Source organism: Microcaecilia unicolor, chromosome 11, assembly GCF_901765095.1.
Source record: "Microcaecilia unicolor chromosome 11, aMicUni1.1, whole genome shotgun sequence".
Classification (NCBI taxonomy): domain Eukaryota; kingdom Metazoa; phylum Chordata; class Amphibia; order Gymnophiona; family Siphonopidae; genus Microcaecilia; species Microcaecilia unicolor.
The window spans coordinates 113,480,737-113,504,640 of record NC_044041.1 but is presented as its reverse complement, the minus strand read 5'-3'; the positions used below and the strand labels follow the sequence as shown (position 1 = coordinate 113,504,640).

Genomic DNA, 23,904 nt, shown 5'->3' with positions numbered 1-23,904 from the left:
AGCCATCTTTTCTACAAGCTGAAGAGCCCTAGCTGCTTCAGCCTTTCCTCATAGGGAAATCTTCCCATCCCCTTTATCATTTTCGCTGCCCTTCTCTGTACCTTTTCTAATTCCATTATATCTTTTTTGAGATGCGGCGACTAGAATTGAACACATTCGAGGTGCGATCGCAACATGGAGCGATACAAAGGTATTATAATGTCCTCATTTTTGTTTTCCATTCATTTTCTAATAATACCTAACATTCTATTTGTTTTCTTAGCCACCGCTGCACACTGAGTAGAGGGTTTCAATGTATCATCAACAACGATGCCTAGATTCCTTTCCTGGTCGGTGACTTCTAACATGGAACCTTGCACTACGTAGCTATAATTCCAGTTCTTCTTTCCCACATGCATCACTTTGCACTTACTCACATTAAACATCATCTGCCATTTAGATGCCCAGTCTCCCAGTCTCGTAAGGTCCTCTTGTAATTTTTCATAATCCTCTCGCAATTTAACAACTTTGAATAACTTTGTTTCATCAGCAAATGTAATTACCTCACTAGTAACTCCATCTCTAGATCATTTATAAATATGTTAAAAAGCAGCGGTCCCAGCACAGACCCCTGAGAAACCCCACTATCTACCCTTCTCCATTGAGAATACTGACCATTTAACCCTACTCTCTGTTTTCTATCTTTTAACCAGTTTTTAATCCACATAGGACACTACCTTCTATTCCATGACTTTCCAATTTCCTCTGGAGTCTTTCATGAGGTACTTTGTCAAATGCCTTTTGAAAATCCAGATACACAATATCGACCGGCTCACATTTATCAAAGAAATGTAATAGATTGGTGAGGCAAGATTTCCCTTCACTAAATCCATGTTGGCTTTGTCTCATTAATCCATGCTTTTCAATATGCTCTGTAATTTTGTTCTTTATAACAGTCTCTACCATTTTGCCCAGCACCGACATCAGGCTCACCGGTCTATAATTTCATGGATCTCCTCTGGAACCTTTTTTAAAAATCAGCGTTACATTGGCCACCCTCCAATCTTCTGATACCATACTCGATTTTAAAGATAAATTACATATTACTAACAATAGTTCTGCAAGTTCATTTTTCAATTCTATCCGTACTCAGGGACGAATACCATCCAGTCCAGGAGATTTGCTGGAAGACATTTCACTAGATTGGGACCCTTGAACTGTGTTCCTAAATTATAATGGAGTCTCCCAGCAGTAAGAGTTTTCTGCTATGAGCTGATCCATCATTGTTTTGAGGATGTCTCTTGGACTGCGTTACATTGCTTGCCTCTGGCTCCTCTTCAGTACTTATTTCTGAGCTTCATAATGCTCCAATGCAGCAACGGAATTATATAGGGGCAAAGGTTTGGAGGGTGAATGCTTTTGAGACACAGGTCGTGGGCTACCTAAGCCTACTGTGACCCATTTATTCCTTTTTGCTTTATTCTCTGTGGCAGTGCTGGTAGTAAATTGACTAGGAATTGAGTAGTCCTGGATGCTTCCTTAATTGCAGCCAGTTCCTTCTTGAGTTTGTTAATTTCATTTTTCACAGCTGATTGAGTCACTCTGAATGCACCTGAGCAGCTGGACGGAGCCACTGCATCATTGGGGGGAGGGGGGAGAGGAACACCCAGGCCAATGGAATCACTGGAAGGGAATTCCCTCCCCCACTCCATTGCCCAAGGTGTTGCTGCTTTGTCTGGCAATGGTCTTGGCTATCATACTGAACTTTTTTTTTTTTGCCAAAGTAGCCCTCACTTGAAAAACAGTAAAGACCACTGCCCTATGGGATTCACCTCTATTCCAATGAAAAATAATCTTATTATGGGTGGGGGAAATGTGAAGACTGAGATTACACTTTTAGGGGCACCAGCAAAATTGTAAAATGATGCCCGGATATAATTAAACTTGAGCAATTTAAAACAGGAGGAAAAAGATCTCTGCAATCAAAAGGCCAGCTGTACATATAGAGGGGCATAATCGAACGGGGAGCCCAAGTTTTGCTGAGGACGTCCTCGCAGGACGACCCCGTGAAAGGGCGGGGAAACCCGTATTATCGAAAAAAGATGGGCATCCATCTTTCGTTTCGATAATACGGTCGGGGACGCCCAAATCTCAACATTTAGGTCGACCTTAGAGATGGTCGTCCCAAATTTTCGGCGATAATGGAAACCGAGGACGCCCATATCAGAAACGACCAAATCCAAGCCATTTGGTCATGGGAGGAGCCAGCATTCATAGTGCACTGGTCCCCCTGACATGCCAGGACACTAACCGGGCACCCTAGGGGGCACTGCAGTGGACTTCAGAAAAAGCTCCCAGGTGCATAGCTCCCTTACTTTGTGTGCTGAGCCCCCCAAACCCCACTCCCCACAACTGTACACCACTACCATAGCCCTTAGGGATGAAGGGGGGCACCTAGATGTGGGTACAGTGGGTTTGTGGCGGGTTTTGAAGGGCTTACATTTACCACCACAAGTGTAACAGGTAGGGGGGATGGGCCTGGGTCCGCCTGCCTGAAATGCACTGCAGTACCCACTAAAACTGCTCCAGGGACCTGCATACTGCTGTCATGGAGCTGGGTATGATATTTGAGGCTGGCATAGAGGCTGGAAAAAATATTTTAACATTTTTTTAGGGTGGGAGGGGGTTAGTGACCACTGGGGGAGTAAGGGGAGGTCATCCCCGATTCCCTCCGGTGGTCATCTGGTCATTTAGGGCACATTTTTGTGGCTTGGTCGTAAAAAAAAAGGACCAAGTAAAGTCGTCCAAGTGTTCGTCAGGGACGCCCTTCTTTTTTCCATTATCGGACAAGGACGCCCGTGTGGGCTGAGCACGCCCCAGTCCCGCCTTCGTGCAGGACGTCACTCACAGAAACAGAAGCCTGCCCTTGTAGATCAGCAACACGCCCGCGCCGGAGAAGAGGACTTCAGCTGGCGGGGGTTGGGGACCCCCACCAGCAAAGGTACCCGACGGCGGCAGCGGGGGAGGGTTGGCGGCGGCGGGAAGAGGGGGTCAAAAGGGTTGGCGCCGGGGGGGGGTCAAAGGTGGTGGTGGCAGCAGGGGGTTAAAATGGCGGGGGGGGGGGGGTCGGCGGTGCTGGGGGGGCTAAAATGTGCCCCCTCACCTCAGGCTCTGGATCCCCCTCCCGCCGAAGTCTGGCTACGTCCCTGGTGCTCACTATTCAGTGTTCTATGGTTGCTCCTCAACTGGAGGAATAATCTAATGGTTAGTGCTGTGGTCTGAGACCTGGGGGAACTGGGTTCAATTCCCAGTGCAGCTCCTTGTGATTCTGGGCATGTCACTTAGGGCCCCTTTTACTAAGCCACGTAGGCACCTATGCACGCCCAACACGCGCCAAATTGGAGTTACCCTCCCCCCCCCCCCCCCCCCCCCCCGGTTACCATGTGCCCTTGCAGTAATTTCAATTTTGATGCACGTCCGCTACATGCGTCTGAAAAATCATTTTTATTTTCTGGTGGCGTCTGACGCGCGTAGGTCCTTACCACCCAAATTCTTTACCACTAGGTCTATGGCTGGCGGTAAGGTCTCAGACCCAAAATTGATGCACGGCAATTTTGACTTTGCTGCACATCCATTTTCTGGGAAAAAAGGCCTTTTTTTACAGGAACGCTGAAAAATGGATTGGCCCGCGCCTACACTACCGCAAGCCATTTTTCAGCGCGCCTTTGTAAAAGGACCCCTTAATCTTCCATTGCTGCAGATACAAAGAAGTAAACAGGGAAAACTGACTGGTGAGCACAATATTTTAAATAGCACAGTGAGATTGGCCATCTCCTGAAGAAGCCATAACGAAACAGCAGGCCTCCATTGGAATTGCAGTGCCATGCAAGATAAGTGCTCATAGTGTTTTTAAAGTCATTTAATGTGATTCACAACATACACATCTAAATAGGTGCAGCATTAAAGTGAAAATAAGAAAAAAGTTGTAAAGGAGGTTTTTTTGAGACTTGTGAATGAAAAAGGGTCATTAAAGGCAGCTGAGAAGAAAGCTCACAAGAAATTTCTAAGTGGCCTTGGGGCTCCAGAAAGTTCCATAGGTTAATATGTAACTTTGTAAGACTTAGGGGATCTTTTACTAAGCTGCAGCAGTGTTTTTAACTCACAGTAGAAATCAACTGGCAGTAAACACTGAGATGCCCATTATATTTGTCAGGGGCGTAGCTACAATGGGGCCAGAGGGCCTGGGCCCCCGTAGATTTGGCCCTGGACCCCCCTGTCGCGGCCCTCTCGATCCTCCCTTCCCGCTGCCAACCCTCCCCCGCCGCTGTCCCGTACCTTTGCTGGCGGGGGACCCCAACCCCCGCCAGCCGAAGTCCTCTCCTCGGCCGCGTGGCGTTGCTTGCTGAATGATCTCATCAAGTTTCTGTGCGTGCGTCTGACGTTCTGCACACACAGCAACTTAATCAGATCGTTCAGCAAGCAACGCCGCACAGCCGAGGAGAGGACTTTGGCTGCCGGGGTTGGGGTCCCTCACCAGCAAAGGTACGCAGCGAGAGAGGGTTGGCGGCGGGAAGGGGGTGGTCGAGAGGGTTGGCGGCTGGAAGTGGGGTCGAGAGGGTTGTGGTGGTGGTGGCGGCGGACGGGGGGGGGGGGGCTAAAATGTGCCCCCTCACCTCGGGCTCTGGACCCCCCTCCCGTCAAAGTATGGCTACGCCCCTGATTTTTGTATGGGCATCTCGGCGTTTACCACCAGCTGATTTCTACCACGCACTAAAAATGCTACCACGGCTTTGTAAAAGACCCTTTCAAAGCTTTGAAAATACGCCTCCACATGTACAGCTGGCCAGTCAACCGAGGTCTTTTTCCTCGTAAATCGCTCAAGTTTACATTCAATTACAACAGGGCATCATCCTTTTGCAGTTTTTGTGGTGCAATTGTGTGTTTGCCCTGTAGTTCCATAATTCTTGGTGGACTGAGCAGGCCTTCTGGACAGCTGGCCCAGAGGTCCTGCACTTTTTTGTACATCCTTGGCTAATAGAACTGTGAATGGCACTGAATCAAGCTAATTATAGCACGGTGCTATGGTGGAGTTTAGATACCAGGAGCTGATATATCAGCTCTTTCCTCTGCTGTTGCTGATAAGCTGGAAAGGTCCTCTTTTACTCTGAAAAATGGGAAGCAAGACAAAGGTTGCCTTCATTCACCATGTTTGCCTTATTTATATGCAGTCTTAGGTCTGGCTGTCTTATTATCATCTCTTTCCACTGCACTTGATGGTGGTTTGGGAACTTCATTACCAGGTCAATTACTGTAAATTTCTTTGGTCTGGTATGGATACTACAGTGTTCAAGATTGAAGGCAGGGGCATTCACTCCCCTCATTCTTGCTAATTGGGATCTGTAAGGTTGGCTTCAAGCCATTACAGTCATTGTTGTCTGGCCAATCAATACTGCCAGGATTTACAGATGCAGGGCTGAGTTTTAACAGAGAAAGGGAATACCTCTCCTGGGAGGAGGTAGAGCAGATATGGCTTTGGTACAGGATCCTGGCAGCAAGCTGAGATAAAAATTAATATTTTATTTATTTATTTACTATAGCTGGATGATCCCAGGCCAATCTGCCCCAGTACAAAGACAAGACAGTCACCGCATCTCAAAAAGGATGAAGTGGAACTGGAAAAGATACAGAGAAGGGCGATGAAAATGATAAAGGGGATGGGATGGGATGACTTCCCTATAAGGAAAGGCTGAAGGGGCTAGGGCTCCTCAGCTTGGAGAAAAGATGGCTAAGGGGAGCTATGATAGAGGTATATAAAATAATGAGTGGAGTAGAATGGATAGACGTGAATCACTTGTTTACTCTCCAAAAATACTAGGACTAGGGGACATGCAATGAAGCTACAAAGTAGTAGATTTAAAACAAATGACAGAAAATATTTCTTCACTCAATGTGTAATTAAGCTCTAGAATTTGATGCCAGGGAATGTGGTAAAAGCAGTTAGCTTAGCGGGATTTAAAAAAGGCTTGAATATCTTCCTAAAAGAAACATGGGCAGAGCTTGGGCACTTCACCTAGCGATGTGCGCAATTTATAGAATTCTATCAATTGTGCAGGTGGCATGGCACATTTAGATGCACCCACTTATGCCTGCCATTGAATCGACTTAATTGGCCATGCCTATATTTTGGTGCAACAATCAGTGGTGTAGCCAGAACTCAGTTTTGGAGGGGGCCCAGGGGTGGACTGGGAGGGCCAAATATTTCATATGAGTTCTCTTCCCCACATCCCACACACCCAAATCATACCTTTGCTGGAACAGATGCCCAGCAGAAGAGATTCTTTGCCAGAGCCATGCCCATAATACTTGAAGTAGCGAGGAAGCCAGCAGGGTGCTCCAGCTTCTGAGGCCAACACTTCCGCACATGCTCAGTTCAATGCATCAACTAAGCATGTGTGAAAGTGCCAGCTGGAGCACCCTGCCGGCTTCCCTGCTGCTTCAGCAGTATGTGCGCGGCTCCGGCAGAGAATCTCTTCTGTTGGCAGGGTTTGGGTGTCCCTGCCAGCCATGCATCTAGTGCCACAGTTTTGAAGGGGGTCTGAGCCCAAAGGGGGCGAACAGCCCCTCGAGGCCCCCAGTGGCTACACCACTGGCACCAATGCCACCTTACATCTGTAGTCTATAACAGCTTAAGGGGCCCTTTTACTAAGCTGCGTAAGCGCCTACGCATGCCCAACACATGCCAATTCCGAGTTACCGCCCAGTTACCACATGGCCCGCCAGTAATTTCATTTTTCACATACGTCCACTATGCGTGCCAGAAAATAATTTTTATTTTCTGGCGCTTGGCGCTACCGGGCGGTAAAAGGCATTTGATGCACGTAGACCATTACCGCCCAGTTAACGTATGAGACTTTACCGCTAAGTCAATGGGTGGTGGTAAGGTCTCAGATCCAAAATGGATGTGCACCAGTTTTCATTTTGTCGCACGTCCATTTTCAGTCAAAAATTTTAAAAGGCATTTTTACAGGTGGGCTGAAAATGGATCTACGCACGTCCAAAACACACGCCTACACTACTGCAGGCCAATTTTTAGCACACCTTAGTAAAAGGACCCCTACGCATGCCTAAATGCCATCATACACTTGGTGCAAAGTACGGCTTTGTGTGGCACCTAATTTATGATAGAGTAAACAAGTGGTCCAGATGCTGCAGTTCAATCATATCAAAAACACAGAGCAGCAAGTATTGAGCCAGTAAAAGTTATTTAATTAATTAAAAACAACCTTGGGGACTTGTTTTAAGTTTCATGTCACAGGCTGGACACCCCTACAGGTGCAACCTTCTAAGTGCTTTGGGCAACTGCCAAGGTGGATTGTCTGTCCAGTTCACACTATTAAAATTTTCCCCTGAAGCAGGCACCGTTGGGCATATAGACCATTGTATAAAGTGTTTTGGACTTCATATTTCCACTTTAATAAGGTTGTTTTTAATTAAAGAACTTTTAAAGATGACTACTGGCTCAATACTTGCTGTTCTGCGTTTTTGATCTAATTTATGGTACCAATTTACAAAATTGCCACCTTAACCCTTTATTCTCCTGCTCTTCCCATGATAAATTAAACTTTCTAATTTTCTTATTTGTTCTTCTTGTCTGCCTTGAATAGATTTTCAGCACTATTAAGCAGGGTCTGTCTCTTATGTGTATATGTGCAGCACTGTGTATGTCTAGTAGTGCGATAGAAATGATAAGTACTAGTAATAGAAGATTATCCTTTCTTTTCACTACTACCACGCATGTGTAATGAGGTTCGGGCAATGTGAACTGGTACAGATGCAGAGGTAGCACCTACTTCAAAGAGTTTGCCAAGCTCTCCCTGACCTTGTTGCCAAAAAGCACCATGATCAACTGTATCCTGTTGCTTCCAGCAGTGGCAGAAGTTCAAATTATGGGTCCCCAAGCAACAAGTTTGAAAAGGTCCACTGAGAGAGGGGAGCCAACTCAGAAGATCTGGAAGCAGTTGCAAGTGCGTTCCTTTCTTCTTTGCCACTTCAGTAGAATTTATGTTTCTGGCTTCCAGCTTAATCTGGAATGCAAAGATGCTGATGGCTTCAGCAGCTTTGTCTTCTGTGCTTGAAGTCATTGTTTGAGTCAGCTGTTCTCCTGGCATGTCATCCGTCATGCCTTCCCTTCCTATCCAGACACCACTTTTCTAGGCCTCACAGAATGTGGCTAGTAATTAGGGTAGGGTATAAGTAGGGTACTGTCCTTTCCTTTACCTAGTCTCCACCCCTTTTCATTTCTTCTCTTGGCTTATAACTGTCTCTCTTTTCCTGGACTTTGATTTCCAATTCAGCTGGCCTGTGTATTTTGATCTTCTTGCCTGTGTCCCCCAGAGTACACATATACCCTATCACAAAGAATGAGACAGAAGCACAATAGGGTGAATGTGAGTAATGCCATGGGACCAGATGAGACACATCCTATAATAATGAGGGAGTTTAGAGAGGGTTTGGTGGCTTCTCTAAAGGATGTATTCAATAGATCATTGAAGATGGTAGAAATGCCACAGGATTGGAGAAGGGCTGATATGGTCCCGCTTCATAAAGGTGGTATCGGACCAACCGTTCACTTGTCTATTAGATTGTAAGCTCTTTGAGCAGGGACTGTCTCTCTTTGTTAAATTGTACAGCGCTGCGTAACCCTAGTAGCGCTCTAGAAATGTTAAGTAGTAGTAGTAACAGAGAAGAGGTGGGAAACTACAGACCAGTGAGCCTTACCTTGCAGGTGGGAAAGGTAAGGGACCACTGGATGATCAAGAGGTAAAAGGGGTATTCAGCAAGGACAAGGTCACAGCAGAGAAACTAAATGAATTCTATGCTTTGGTTTTCACTGAGAAAGATGTGGGGGAGATAGTGTCAAAAGGAACTGAAACAAATCTCTGTAAACCTGGAAGAAATAATGGGGCAATTTGAAAAACTAAAGAATAGCAAATCACTTGGACTAGATGGTATACATCCCAGAGTACTGACAGAACTAAAAAAATTAAACTGCAGAGCTATTATTAGTAATTTGTAAATTTTTAACATCAAGCATGGTACCAGAAGATTGGAGGGTGGCCAATGTAACACCAATTTTAAAAAACAGTTCCAGAAGTGATCCAGGAAATTATAGACTGGTAAGTCTGACGTTGGTGCCGAGCAAAATGGTAGAGACTATTATAAAGAACAAAATTACTGAGCATATACACAGACATGGATTAATGAGACAAAACTAACATGTATTTAGCCAAGGGAAATCTTGCCTCACAATCTGCTACATTTCTTTGAAAGGGTGAGTAAACATGTAGATAAAAGTGAGTCAGTCGATATAGTATATTTGGATTTTCAGAAGTTTGATGAAGTACCTTAAGAAGGACTCCTGAGGAAATTAAAAAGTCATGAGATAGAAGGCAGTGTCCTACTGTGAATTAAGAACTGGTTAAAAGATAGAAAACAGAGAGTAGGGTCAAATGTTCAATATTATGAATGGAGAAGGGTAAATAGCGGGGTTTCCCACGGATCTCTGCTGGGTACGCTGCTTTTATCATATTTATAAATTATCTGGAAGAATGAGTGAGGTGATCAAATTTGCTTGAGGACAGAAACAGGCTTATTTTCGAAAGAGAAGGACACCAATCTTTCGACACAAATTGGAAGATGAGCATCCTTCTCCCAGGGTCGCCCAAATCAGCATATTCGAAAGCCGATTTTGGGCGTCCCCAACTGCTTTCCGTCGCGGGGACGACCAAAGTTCCCGGAGGCGTGTTGGAGGCGTAGTGAAGGCGGGACTTGGGAATGCCTAACACATGGGTGTCCTTGACCCATAATCGAAAAAAGAAGGGCGTCCCTGCGAGCAATTGGACAACTTTACTTGGTCCTTTTTTTGTTATGGCCAAGCAACGAAAAGGTGCCTGAACTGACCAGATGACCACCGAAGGGAATCAGGGATGACCTCCCTTTACTCCCCCAGTGATCACTAACCCCCTCCCACCCTAAAAAAAATTCTTTAAAAATATTTTTTGCTAGCCTCTATGCCAGCCTCAAATGTCATACTCAGGTCCATCGCAGCAGTATGCAAGCCCCTGGAGCAGTTTTAGTGGGTGCAGTGCACTTCAGACAGGCGGACCCAGGCCCATCCCCCCCACCTCTTACACTTGTGGTGGTAAATGTGAGCCCTCCAAAACCCACCACAAACCCACTGTACCCACATCTAGGTGCCCCCCTTCACCCATAAGGGCTATGGTAGTGGTGTACAGTTGTGGGGAGTGGGTTTTGGGGGGCTCAGCACACATGGTAAGGGAGTTATGCACCTGGGAGCAATTTCTGAAGTCCACTGCATTGCCCCCTAGGGTGCCCGGTTGGTGTCCTGGCATGTCAGGGGGACCAGTGCACTACGAATGCTTGCTCCTCCCAAGACCAAAGGGCTTGGATTTGGTCGATTCTGAGATGGGAGTCCTCATTTTCCATTATCGCCGAAAATCAGAAACGACCAACTCTAAGGACGACCATCTCTAACGTCAACCTAAATTTCCAGATGTGGGCGTCCCCGACCGTATTATCGAAATGAAAGATGGACGTCCATCTTGTTTCAATAATACGGGTTTCCCCGCCCCTTCACGGAAACTTCCTGCAAGGAAGTCCTCAGAAAAACTTGGGCGTCCCTTTCAAAGTTATTCAAAGTTGTTAAATCACAAGAGGATTGTGAAAGATTGCAAGAGGACCTTATAAGACTGGGAGACTGGGCATCCAAATGGCAGATGACATTTAATGTCAGCAGGTGCAAAGTGATGCATGTGGGAAAGAGAAACCCAAATTATAACTACGTGATGCAACTTTCTACATTAGGAGTCACTGTCCACAAACAGGATTTAGGTGTCAACATTGATAATACTTCAAACCCCTCTCCTCAGTGTGCAGCAGCGACTTAAAAAACAAATAGAATGTTAGGAATTATTAGGAAAGTAATGGAATACAAAACTGAGAATATTATAATGCCTGTTTCGCTCCATGGTGCGTGACCGCATCTTGAATACTGTGTACATTTCTGGTCACCGTATCTCAAAAAAGATATACTGGAATGAGAAAAGGTACAGAGAAGGGCGATGAAAATGATAAAGGGGATGGGATAACTTCCCTATAAGGAAAGACTAAAGAGGCTAGGGCAGTTTGGAGAAGAGATAGCTGAGGGGAAATATTATAGAGGAGTATAAAATACTGAGTGGAGCAAAATGGGTGGACATAAATCGCTTGTTTACTCTTTCCAAAAATACAAGCACCAGAGGCACGCAATGATGCTACTAAGTAGTAATTTTATGTTTCAATAGTTTTTATTGATGAACCACAGAATAAAACACAGACTTAACAGTTCTATGAAAAATAACATTTGAGTAACTCCTTATTATTGTACATCCAAAATCGGCTTTCGATTATACAGATTTGGACGTTTCTGTGAGAAGGAGTCCATCTTCCGATTTATGTCAAAAGTTGGGCGTCCTTCTCTTTCGAAAATAAGCCCATTAATGTATTATATGCAGGATGTGTAAATGTGTAGCGACTTTATTCATTAACAAACTATACGATTCTAAGTGCCATGTTTTGTACAGATTCCATATGTAGCATTACAGAAAGTTGGCTGCCAGAACAGACCGTGTTGCAGGAATCTAATCATGAAGTTATTAATGCATATAGTAGGTTTATTTATTTGCAATAGTTATATTTCACACTATCCAATGTCCTAGGTAGATCACAATTGTGATGTCTCCTCTAGATCAGTACTTCTCAACTCAGTTCCCAAGGTACACCCAGCCAGAAATGGGAAGGTCATGGGCATCTTGAGGCAGATCGGGGGCGTGGTTTTGAGTTATGCATGTAATTGTAGAATAACAGTGCTCTGCCTATAAATTTAGGTATAGGTATTTGTACCACGTTTTCTTTGGAAATGCCGGCGCCTAAATTTACGCGCGCCCTCTTTACTTTAGCGTTAATTCTATAAACTACGACAAGCTTTAGGCGGGGCTTATAAAATACTGCTTAAGCAGGAATTTTTTTTGTGCCAATTTTTTAGGTGCCATATATACAGTGGGGGAAATAAGTATTTGATCCCTTGCTGATTTTGTAAGTGTGCCCACTGACAAAGACATGAGCAGCCCATAATTGAAGGGTAGGTTATTGGTAACAGTGAGAGATAGCACATCACAAATTAAATCCGGAAAATCACATTGTGGAAAGTATATGAATTTATTTGCATTCTGCAGAGGGAAATAAGTATTTGATCCCCCACCAACCAGTAAGAGATCTGGCCCCTACAGACCAGGTAGATGCTCCAAATCAACTCGTTACCTGCATGACAGACAGCTGTCGGCAATGGTCACCTGTATGAAAGACACCTGTCCACAGACTCAGTGAATCAGTCAGACTCTAACCTCTACAAAATGGCCAAGAGCAAGGAGCTGTCTAAGGATGTCAGGGACAAGATCATACACCTGCACAAGGCTGGAATGGGCTACAAAACCATCAGTAAGACGCTGGGCGAGAAGGAGACAACTGTTGGTGCCATAGTAAGAAAATGGAAGAAGTACAAAATGACTGTCAATCGACAAAGATCTGGGGCTCCACGCAAAATCTCACCTCGTGGGGTATCCTTGATCATGAGGAAGGTTAGAAATCAGCCTACAACTACAAGGGGGGAACTTGTCAATGATCTCAAGGCACCTGGGACCACTGTCACCACGAAAACCATTGGTAACACATTACGACATAACGGATTGCAATCCTGCAGTGCCCGCAAGGTCCCCCTGCTCCGGAAGGCACATGTGACGGCCCGTCTGAAGTTTGCCAGTGAACACCTGGATGATGCCGAGAGTGATTGGGAGAAGGTGCTGTGGTCAGATGAGACAAAAATTGAGCTCTTTGGCATGAACTCAACTCGCCGTGTTTGGAGGAAGAGAAATGCTGCCTATGACCCAAAGAACACCATCCCCACTGTCAAGCATGGAGGTGGAAATGTTATGTTTTGGGGGTGTTTCTCTGCTAAGGGCACAGGACTACTTCACCGCATCAATGGGAGAATGGATGGGGCCATGTACCGTACAATTCTGAGTGACAACCTCCTTCCCTCCGCCAGGGCCTTAAAAATGGGTCGTGGCTGGGTCTTCCAGCACGACAATGACCCAAAACATACAGCCAAGGCAACAAAGGAGTGGCTCAGGAAGAAGCACATTAGGGTCATGGAGTGGCCTAGCCAGTCACCAGACCTTAATCCCATTGAAAACTTATGGAGGGAGCTGAAGCTGCGAGTTGCCAAGCGACAGCCCAGAACTCTTAATGATTTAGAGATGATCTGCAAAGAGGAGTGGACCAAAATTCCTCCTGACATGTGTGCAAACCTCATCATCAACTACAGAAGACGTCTGACCGCTGTGCTTGCCAACAAGGGTTTTGCCACCAAGTATTAGGTCTTGTTTGCCAGAGGGATTAAATACTTATTTCCCTCTGCAGAATGCAAATAAATTCATATACTTTCCACAATGTGATTTTCCGGATTTAATTTGTGATGTGCTATCTCTCACTGTTACCAATAACCTACCCTTCAATTATGGGCTGCTCATGTCTTTGTCAGTGGGCACACTTACAAAATCAGCAAGGGATCAAATACTTATTTCCCCCACTGTAGAATCTAGCTCAGTGCCTTTTATTACATGGCTGCAACTTTATGGAATTCTCCACCTTCCACGATTCAAAGAGAATTATCTTTAAAATGACTGTTCAAGCATGGCTTTTTCAGCAGGCCTACGGCACCTGAGCTGGCCGGCTTTGGCAGATCTTGCATCTCCCCTGAAGTTTGTATGTCCACTCTACGTTGGTTTGACTGTTTGTCTTTACTATCTGCCAATGCGTTTCTTTTCTTTATGTTACTTTTAGTTTGTAAAAACTGCTTTGCCCTGCAAAGTCAGTTCAAGCAGTACAGCAAGTCCTCGATAAATAAATAAATAAATAAATAACAAGGGAACGCCCGCTCTCCGCCCATGACACCCCTGTAAAAAATGTATTTTTAGAAAATAGTTAACGCATGCTTAGTATGTACAAACAGGCATAATACCACAAAATGTTTTAACATGTTTTGTGGTAGCCTGTATTTCTAGCGCTGTGTGCATTTGATGCTCTTTAGTAAAAGGCTGAATTGCTACTGTGGGTTGTGTGCCTGGAAGTGTTTTTCTGATTTTATGGAAATTAATGAGAAATCCCATGCATGCTAGGAAGCAAAAGTAGTACTATATCAGCCTATCCGGTTGACCTGAGGTAAGATGGGAATGCTGGCAGGCAGGGGAAAGCAGAGATATAGTAACTGCTGAAGGGATAGACAGGACAGAGCAGGCAGGAGGAAGCAGAGACAATAAACTGACAAGGATGATGTAATAGAAAAAATAATAAGCAGACAAAAGAAGCCCTCTTTTAAAATGAATCTGTAGGTCAAACAGAAAGTTATTAGATAAAGAGATAGCTGCTGTATCTTCTTTGGCAGGGAAGCCTGACCTAAGCTTGTGGTTTTCTGGGCAGGTTACCTAATCTTTTCCAGGACTGAGCTTTTAAAATTCACTGCCTGAAATCTATAAACTAATAAGGATTGTGAATGAGCTAGGCTAAAGCCAAGCCCCGCGGCTTAGAGACCCATATTCCAATCCCCTCACCTCTGACCAGCAGACAACTACTTAAAACACAGATTTACTCATCCTTTTTTTAAACAAATCTTTTTGTGCCATAGAGCCATAGCCTGGAGCTGAGATCATAATGTGTGTGCTGAGCTGAAATCACTATACTGTGCCAGGGCCAAATTAACACTATATTGGGCCCTAGGTAAACATAATTTGTAGGCCCCCCCCACTCACTTTTTATGTCTTTTCCAAGGATCTCCATTTATGATTGTCCCTCCAGAAGCATAGCCAGGTCGTGACGCCAGGAGAGGCATGTGCACGCAAAGTGTAAATGCAACATGCTAGCTGAAAAAGAGGCACTGCCATTGTGCAAAGTCTGTTTGAGGGAGCAGTCCCCTGGTGCCCCATCTAGCTCCGCCACTGCTTCCCTCCCTTTCTGTGTCCCCCTGCTGCTCTCTGCCAGATCATCTCTCTTGAAGTGGAATGGAGGAAAACAAGGAGCTGGCTGTGGATGTGGTGAGCACAGGGACTGAACCTGTTACATATTCACAGACCAAGCAACAAGAATGAAAGGGAAATGGGACTTGATATACTGCCTTCCTGAGGTTTTTGCAACTACATTCAAAGTGGTTTACATATATTCAGGTACCAGAGTCACAAGGAGCTGCAGTGGGAATTGAACTCAGTTCCCCAGGATCAAAGTCCACTGCACTAACCACTAGGCAGTCTTTAGTCTTTGTACTCGCTTCCTTATTCAGAACCAGCTCCTGGACGGGAAAAATAATGCAGGAGACAAGATGGGAAAACATGGATTGAGGAGTCATATCTAATGGGAGCAGGCAGGTAGGACACCTCTAATTTTAGGGATGCAAACTGCCTGCAGATTAGTGATAATTTCATTGCTAATTTAAAGGTTCTGCCAGTGATTGACTCCCCTTACTTAAAACTGTTGGTTGGCAGCTCCACCCTGGCACCAAGAATCTCGCATCTGTTAGAAGTTTACCATTATCGGGTGGGAGATTTAGCAGGTCTATGAACAGCCCCCTCTTGAGTTTAAGCCCTACACTTGACCAATTTGCCTGCCCTGTAGTGTAAATGCAGTTTAACTGTAGCACTAAAATACAAAACAACAAATCTAGAGAAATGTATTTCAGTTAAATAAGTATACAACTACTTACAACAAAACCAAGACAAGGGAGATGATACCTGTGTAAAGTTCAGAAACTGGGCCAGTGTCTCTTCCTCAGACAGTGTCTACTTAAAAGGCCACATGCCTTAAAGAAAACAGTGACTCACCCCCTGGTTATAAAGTCAGCAACAGAGCTAAGGATAATATTGCCTTTGTATAGGTCATTGGTGAGACCCTTAAGTAGCCAAGAATGCCTCTGCTCAGTGTGCTGCTGCAGCTAAAAAAGCAAATATGTTAGGTATTATTAGGAAGGGAATGGAAAACAAAAATGAGGACGTTATAATGCCTTTGTATAGCTCCATGGTGTGACCACACTTTGAATATTGTGTTCAATTCTGGTCGCCACATCTCAAAAAAGATATAGTGGAATTAGAAAGGGTACAGAGAAGGGCGACGAAAATGATATGAGGAAAGGCTGAAGTGGCTAGGGCTCTTCAGCTTGGAAAAAAGACAGCTGAAGGGAGATATGATAGAGGTCTTAAAACAATGAGTGGAGTGGAACAGGTAGACGTGAATCGTTTGTTTACTTTTTCCAAAAATACTAGGACTAGGGGGCATGCAATGAAGCTACAAAGTAGTAAATGTAAAACAAATCGTAGAAAAGTTTTCTTCACTCAATGTGTAATTCAACTCTTGAATTCATTGCCAGAGAATGTGGTAGAGGCAGTTAGCTCAGCAGGGTTTAAAAAAAGGTTTGGCCAGCTTCCTAAAGGAAAAGTCCATAGACCATTATTAAAATGGACTTGGGGAAAATCCACTGCTTATTTCTGGGATAAGCAGCATAAAATGTATTTTGGGGGTGGGGGGGATCTTGCCAGGTTTGTGATCTGGATTGGCCACTGTTGGAAACAGGATGCTGGGCTTGATGGATCTTTGGTCTGTCCCAGTGTGGCAATAGTTATGTACTAACATAACCGGCTCTAAGTTAGGCACCTGGCTAACTAAATCATTTTGAATATTGGCCCCATAATTTGATCTTTCATTAAAACATTTTATATGGAAAACAGTCCAAATATATAAAAACATAGCAGTGGAGGCCCTGACCCAGACCTGGCTCAGTCTCTCAGTGGCCCTGGCTTTCAGGAGGGAAATGGACGTGCTTAGGGAGGGGGGGGGGGGAGAGTTGGCATAGGGACAGGAAAGGGAAATGCTGGCCAGGCAAGGGAGGCAATGAACGGGGTGAAATTTTGACTCCCCTCCTTCCTTGCAACTTGTGCTGCCGCACTAGCCACATCCCTGGTTAGTGCTCCTCTGTGTCAGTGCACTGAATATGGCGTGCTGGCAGTTCCCTTGCCTGAATACAGTAATTTGGAAGCGTTGGCAATGTCTTTCTGTGTGACTGCAATGCCCCTCTGTGTGTGAATGCAGTGAACTGGGAGTGCTGGCAGTGCCCCTGTGTGAACCCAATGAATTAGAAGTGTTGGCATCCCTGAAAAGCTGGTATTCTGTCCCCCTCTTTGACTTTCTTTCTCTGGCTTACTTGTTTGCTGTGTTTCATCACCCATTTCTAAGCTTTGGATTCTCTTAAACAGAATTTCACAACCTGCTTCAGCTGGCCAAGGGCCTCTTTTTAGTGTGTGGAAAGGGTTTGGGACGGAAGATTCTGTGAAATCCTAGAACTGGAATGAAGAAGAGGGTAAAAGAGACATGTGAAGTGTTTGTCCATAATGTAAAGAGAGCAGAGGCTGGTGACCCTGCTGGGAAGAACTGGGTCTCTCTTACAAGCATAGGCACAAAATTCTAGCCCATGAAGTATTGAAAGAAAGTGCCATAGAAGCCTGTTTTGTGAAGACTGGAGGCTAGCGCATTCCCCAGCTCTTTGGCTCTCGGTGGCGGGAAGATCTTGCTGTGCTGTCCTCAGCAGAAACAGGCAGGACCCCCCCAGGCTGGGTCTTCGTGCTTTAAGGACACAACCTCCAATGCTGAGCAAAGAGAAGGTAGCGAGCCACAACTGGGAATACAGAGCCACCCCTATGCTGATTGTTATGTGGACAACTGACATAACTCCATGGCCCAGTCCATGAATGATGTTGGGGTTATTCTACCTGACAGCAGCAGGGAATCAAACCAAAACTAGAAACAGCTAAAAAGAGAAGGAAAGAAGAAATCTGGGAATTGGCTCCTGGGTGTATTTATCTATAGAATTTTATATTTATTGACTGCTTTACTTGAATGAGTTCAGCCCAAAGTGAATGCCTATCATCTCTGTACATATAGCATCCATCAAGTCTAATCTATTTTCATTGATCTTCCCAGCTGGCTTAAAACTATAGCATCTAGCCTTGTACCTAATCTTTATGGGAGGACCAGGGCAACATCTTAATTGCTCCTCATTCCATTCCCCTTTACCTTTTTGTGTAATTAGCAAAATGCAGAAATGTATCTGTGAAAGCTGGTTCAAGACTGTCTTTTATTGTCTTATCACCTTGGTGGATTATTTATATCATGCTTTTTCACCTAGAGAGCTCAAAGCCTGTTACAATAGATCAACCATTTATAAAACCTAAACTAGTAATCAAACAAAAAAAAAAAAGAGCAATTTGGAAAGATAGGAAACCGTAAATCCATTTCTTGTTTTTAATTGAGAGCTCAAAATGCACTCCTTCTCATCGATACTGACCTTTGTTCATATAGAAGGATGATCCTGAACACTGAAACAGAATATGCCCCCATTATATACCATATCTATGCCAGAGGTTCTCAACCCAGTCCTTGGGGTTACACCTAGTCAGTCAGGTTTTTGGGATATCCAAAATGAATACGCATGAGACGGATTTGCATTACAATGGAGGCTCACTGACTGGGTTGAGAACCTCTGATCTATGCCAATGGTCTTCACTCCCAGTTCTCAAGGGCCACCAACAGGTCAGATTTTTCAGGATACCCTAATATGTATGAGAGAAATTTGAATACATTGGGGCTAGTGGATAAGCAAATCTCTCATAACACATATTCATTTGGGATATCCTGAAAACCTGACCCATTGGCAGCCCTTGAGGGTTGGGAGTGAAGACCTAGGATTTATGCAATAGCATCTTGTTGTGGTGAGCCCACCAAGGCTTTATCTTTTAATGATCCACAAACATTTCTGCCTCTAGGTAGGGGTTCTTAAATCCCTGCTTTAGCTTTTGGTTTGTGTGGTTTTGATCTGACAGTTTCCTCCTGCCATGAGTCTTCATGCTCAACTACCTTGGGGATTTTCCTCCCAATTCACTTAACCCAGCGATTGTGGTGATAGTCACATCAGGGATCCTTCCAGAAACCTGTAATCATGGGGCCTGAATCCAGTCACTAGGTGTCACCATTGTCCAGTATCTGGGACTCCCTCCCCATTGAAGCTATGAACACTGGGGATACACATTGTTCAGGAGGCTGGAAGCCATTCTCCTGTAAAATGACAACTACACCTGATCTATTCAAGGTCTAACCAACAAAGGCAACATACAGGCTGGGGACCGAGTTTTGGTAAGGTAGCATTAACGGCTTGCAGTCACCACTTTTAACAAGAATTACTTAAATATAAAAGCAGAGAGTCCCAAAGAAGTAACCAACTCCCACAGGACTGATGTTTTCAAGGGGGTTTTGCACATACCATGACAGCGATGAATCTCACTTTTCAGCCAAGGTATGGTGGGTCTGATCTCAACTTTTCAAATTTACTGAGCCAAAGAATTTATGTTTCTTGGATATTTGCTATACTGCTCTGCAACAGTAGGACAGTTTACACTGGATCCCATTGGCCAAGATTAAATTTTAAAAAGAAGGAAAAAGAAGCACAGTCTGGAGCAAGTATGGTAATATACAGGCAGAATGCCCTTGGAAGGTTTTTGTTTTTATCCATCCCAGTGAGGCCCAATATAATTGGGACTATTTTTTGTATCTAGCTCCTTGTGACTCTGGGCAAGTCCCTTAACCCTCCATTGCCCCAGGTACAAATAAGTACCTGTATACAATATGTAAACCACTTTAAATGTAGTTGCAAAGAACACAGAAAGGCAGTATATCAAGTCCCATTCCCTTTCCGCTACATTTTCCAAGTCTCTGATTGCGTCTCTGAAGGGCTGAGGCTGCAGCCTTCTCCTGCCTGATCCCTCTAGATCTGTCCTGAGGAGGGACTCCTAGTTCCTGAAAACTAGTCAAAAATATATTGAGTTAGTCAAATAAGGGTTATCACTCTATATTCTTTTTATTTCCCCATCCCTCTAAGATCTTTTCTATTCTGTTTACATAAAAAGTAAATTCTGGAAAGCTTGTGAAGAAACCTACGTTCTTTGGTTCCTTCTAAGGATGTCACAAAAACTCATTCTTGTACACGGTACTTTTCTAATTATGATCATGTAACTTGTGCTCATTATGACCTTATTCAAGTGTGGGACAATGTTTTGGTTTTTTTTTTTTTACATAGGAACTTTTACTAAACTTCTAGAACTGGAGGAAACACATAGCAGGAGTTTGTGATTGTGAGGCTGAAGGGAAGGAAAGGTGCACCCAATAATAACGGGGAAGGACCGGCTGAACTTCTCTGAAAACCCTTCCTTAAGAGTCGGGGTTCTGCTATCTGTCACCCCTTTCTCTCGCTGACAGCTGAATATTACAGTGCTGTCATTCTGGCCCCGGGAATCTTAACAGCCTAAAGGCTGATTATCAGCAAACCTTAAGGCCATATCTGTTCTCCCCAAATAAATAAATAAAAATCCCAGCTCACATCAGGAAACATCTGTACCTTTTGCTTCCTCCCCCCCTCCCCCCCCCCCCCCCACCGGCACAGCTGCTCGTCTTACCTTGCTGAATAGGCAATGCAGGAAAGCTGCTAGGAGAAAGTGGCAGATCCCATGCGCAGCTTTCATGGTGCCCGGTTGGGAAAGGGGTCGGGGGGGTAGAGTCCTGTGCTGTCCGGCGAGGATCCAGTCCTAAAGGGCGGATCCAGAGCGCCGGCTGCTCCCAACCCGGCTGAGGTCCATTGTAAAACTCCAGGGGCGGACGAGATCAGGGGCTGAATCCCGCATCCAGACCCGGAACAGCAATATCCCAAGGCAAGAGAAATCCAGGGAGCTGGCAGTAGGTAACACGTCTCCGGTAGCCTTATCACATACCGCAGAAAAGGAGCAGCATCCCCCCCCAAAACGTTTTCTTCAGGAAGATCAGGCGCAAATCCAAGTCACCAACTTCTGCTTTATTCTAACCCCACCGAAAAAGTGCCTGCTTTAAAACAAAAAAAGCCCATACGCATAACAAGCGCCAAAGCGGGGGAGGGGGGGGGGGGGGTAAACACAGAGCAATCTACAATCAAGTTATTTCCAGCAGTCCATCAGTAAAGAAAGTGCGGATTTTTATTCCTCTTTCCCAATCTGCTGTCGCCCAGAGGAGATCAACGGGTCCAGCCTTCCCTAATCCTGGCTGGATGGTAGAGAGCGCCCAGGCTGTCACAGGTGCACTGCACGGGGAGGGGGGGAGGAGGAGGAGGAGAGGCTGCAGCGGCCGCCCAGCTGCCCGCACAGTCTCTGCAACTGAACGCCAGAGCTAGAGAGCAAAGGGAGCTCATGTGATGTAGTGGAAGCTGCTCCTGAGCTGGGCAAAGGGGGGGAGGGGGAGGGAGGCAGAGAGGGGGAGGCGCACAGGGCGCCCGCCACCCCCCGTCTGCGGCTACGCCATGTGCACGTTTACAGACAATTCTTAGCATTTTCTCTAACAAGTCCAAAGCTCTTTTCCTCGTCTTCTTTTTTTAATTAACAGTAACTCAAAAGTGACCAAAAGCAGGGCTCAATAGCTTTATTCTATCTTGAAACAGAAGTCCCCATAGGGTATTTCGTTGTAGGAACAGCTGGGCTCACACTTCAATAAAACATAAGCTTAGCTAACCAGCCCGGAGCAGCAGGAAAAGCAGATGACTAAGACTATTCTTTCCTAGAACCTCCGTTTCAATATTCAGGAGGAAAAGCTGTGTCCGATTGGAGCGCCTGCACCTTGTAAACTGGCCCCAGCCCCAATAACATAATGACAAGTCAAACTGCTCAGAAAGGTAAGATCAACACCGGTATGCAATGCACAGGTAAAGCACTATAAGCTTTATTTCTGGCCTAGCCCAGGGAAATTCATCTTTTGTTATCTACCTGAGGAGAGCGGCTTTGGAAGTATTTTTCGGAAGCAGGGAAGAGTTATATGTATTTTGTCGACTAAGGGAGTTGTTAAGACCCACTGGAAATTCTGAAAAGCTCAAGGAACCCAAGAGGAAGGAGGAAGAAGCAAGAGATGAAGTTGAGATAGTATCATAAATGTACTTACACCTTCCTAGTGGAGCAGAGGGCCATAAACTTGCAAGAAGAAAAACAGTAGTCTAAATATTACATTGGATTTCGATTTAGTTACTGCTTTTCCAAACCTGATCTCAAAGACAGTGTACATATGGGATAAGAAGCTCATACAAAATATGTGCATTTGGCACTAGTCACTCCATCGGTATGGCGTACTTCTACCAAGCTGTGGTAAAAAAAGGGCCGTGGGTTAGCAGTGGAGGTCATTTTTGCTGCACGTCAGGGCCCTTTTTACTGTAGCGGGTAAAAATGGCCAAAAATCAGCCATATGGTAAAATTGCATTTACCCTGTGGCCATGCAGGGGGAGCACTTACCGCCACCCCACTGAGGTGGCGGTAAGGGCTCCTGCAGTAACCAGGCGGTAACTAGGAAGCGATTACCACTGGGTTAGCGACATGCTAATAATTACAGAAAAATATTCTGCATCATCATAAGTGGTGCGCACTTGAGGTGGAACTATCACCGGCAGCCATTTTGGGCTGGTGGTAGTTCCGGGTTGCCGCTCGGCAGCCCTTTAGTAAAAGGGCCCATATGTTGCTTACAACTTGAGAAGTGACAGTATGTGTATGTATCCAGGACCTTGAGTCACATGTTCAAGTTTATGTTTATTCTATAACCACCTTTCTGTAGATACAGTCAAAGTGGTTTACATATACTATTTTTACGGGTACTTTTCTGTCAATGGGTTCACAATCTATGATCCAACGTGCCACCATGGTGGACTTGCTATACTTTCTATACTTTCCTCAGTGGTAATTTCTTTAAAAAAAAGAAAAATATCGGGTTGGGGCTTCCACCTTCCATTCCAGCTGCAGTGAAGAAAAGAAAACAAGTTCAAAAAGGTTCTGTGTGGGTGGCAAACGATTCCAGGAAGACAACCTGGCAGAAAATCACTATACCCTCTCTCACTACCCATGCTCTTACTCCTTCTGTCTGAAAATTTACTTGTCCTCCTTAGCCTTGAAACTGCTATTGTATTCTATTCTTTATTTCATCATTTAGTCCATCCTTCCAAGATTGTTCAGTGCCTGTTACAAATGCAATTGCCTAAATATTAGGCGCATTGATACAGGGTTACGCTCAAATTCTGTGATGGACCCTGGGAGCCTACTTTCCATTATAGCACAGGCTCTTCCCATGTGGCCTTCGGGTGTATAACTAAAGGCACCCAGTTCTAGAAGTGATCCTTTAGGGAGCAATTCCAGAACTGGATCCTCCATTGAGGTGTCCCAAAGACACCTAGGCACCGTCACAGAATACCAGAGTAACTCTGTATCAGCACACTTAGGACTACAGTCAGTAAATGAGTGCAAGGATTCGTGCCCAACTTTTAGGAGTGAGGATTTACATCAACTGAAACCCAGTGTAAATCCTCACACCTAAATTAGGCACAGCTCCCCCAAATTCTATAATACTGTGTGGATCTTTACTGCCCCTCCCATGGCCACACCCCCTTTTCAGTTGTGCACTTAAACATTTGTGCGCACATCTTTAGAGAATAGTGCTTAGCAAATGTGCATGTCAGTGGCATAGCTATGGGGGGGGGGGGGGCTTGGGCCCCTGGTTTGGCTGACAGGGGTCCCCAACCCCATCAGTTGAAGTGTTTGTCCTGCGCTGGTCTTGCCACATTGCCTACCCTGCTCTTCTTAGTTGCACTGTGAATGCTCGTTTTAGTGAAACTGAGAATGCGTGACACTTTGCACATTCTCAGTTTCATTAAAATGAGCTTGCATG

General features: G+C 45.0%; 1 protein-coding gene across 2 annotated transcripts in view; it reads right to left on the bottom strand.

Annotated features, from left to right (window-relative positions):
• VEGFB (vascular endothelial growth factor B) overlaps positions 1–21,368 on the bottom strand; it is a 136,813-nt gene extending 115,445 nt beyond the window's left edge. For both annotated transcript variants that reach the window (XM_030218231.1, XM_030218232.1), the window contains exon 1: positions 20,640–21,368. In XM_030218231.1, coding sequence (XP_030074091.1) covers positions 20,640–20,705 — 66 coding nt within the window. In that variant the 5' untranslated portion in view covers positions 20,706–21,368. The remainder of the gene's footprint in view (positions 1–20,639) is intronic.
• Positions 21,369–23,904: the final 2,536 nt, after the last annotated feature.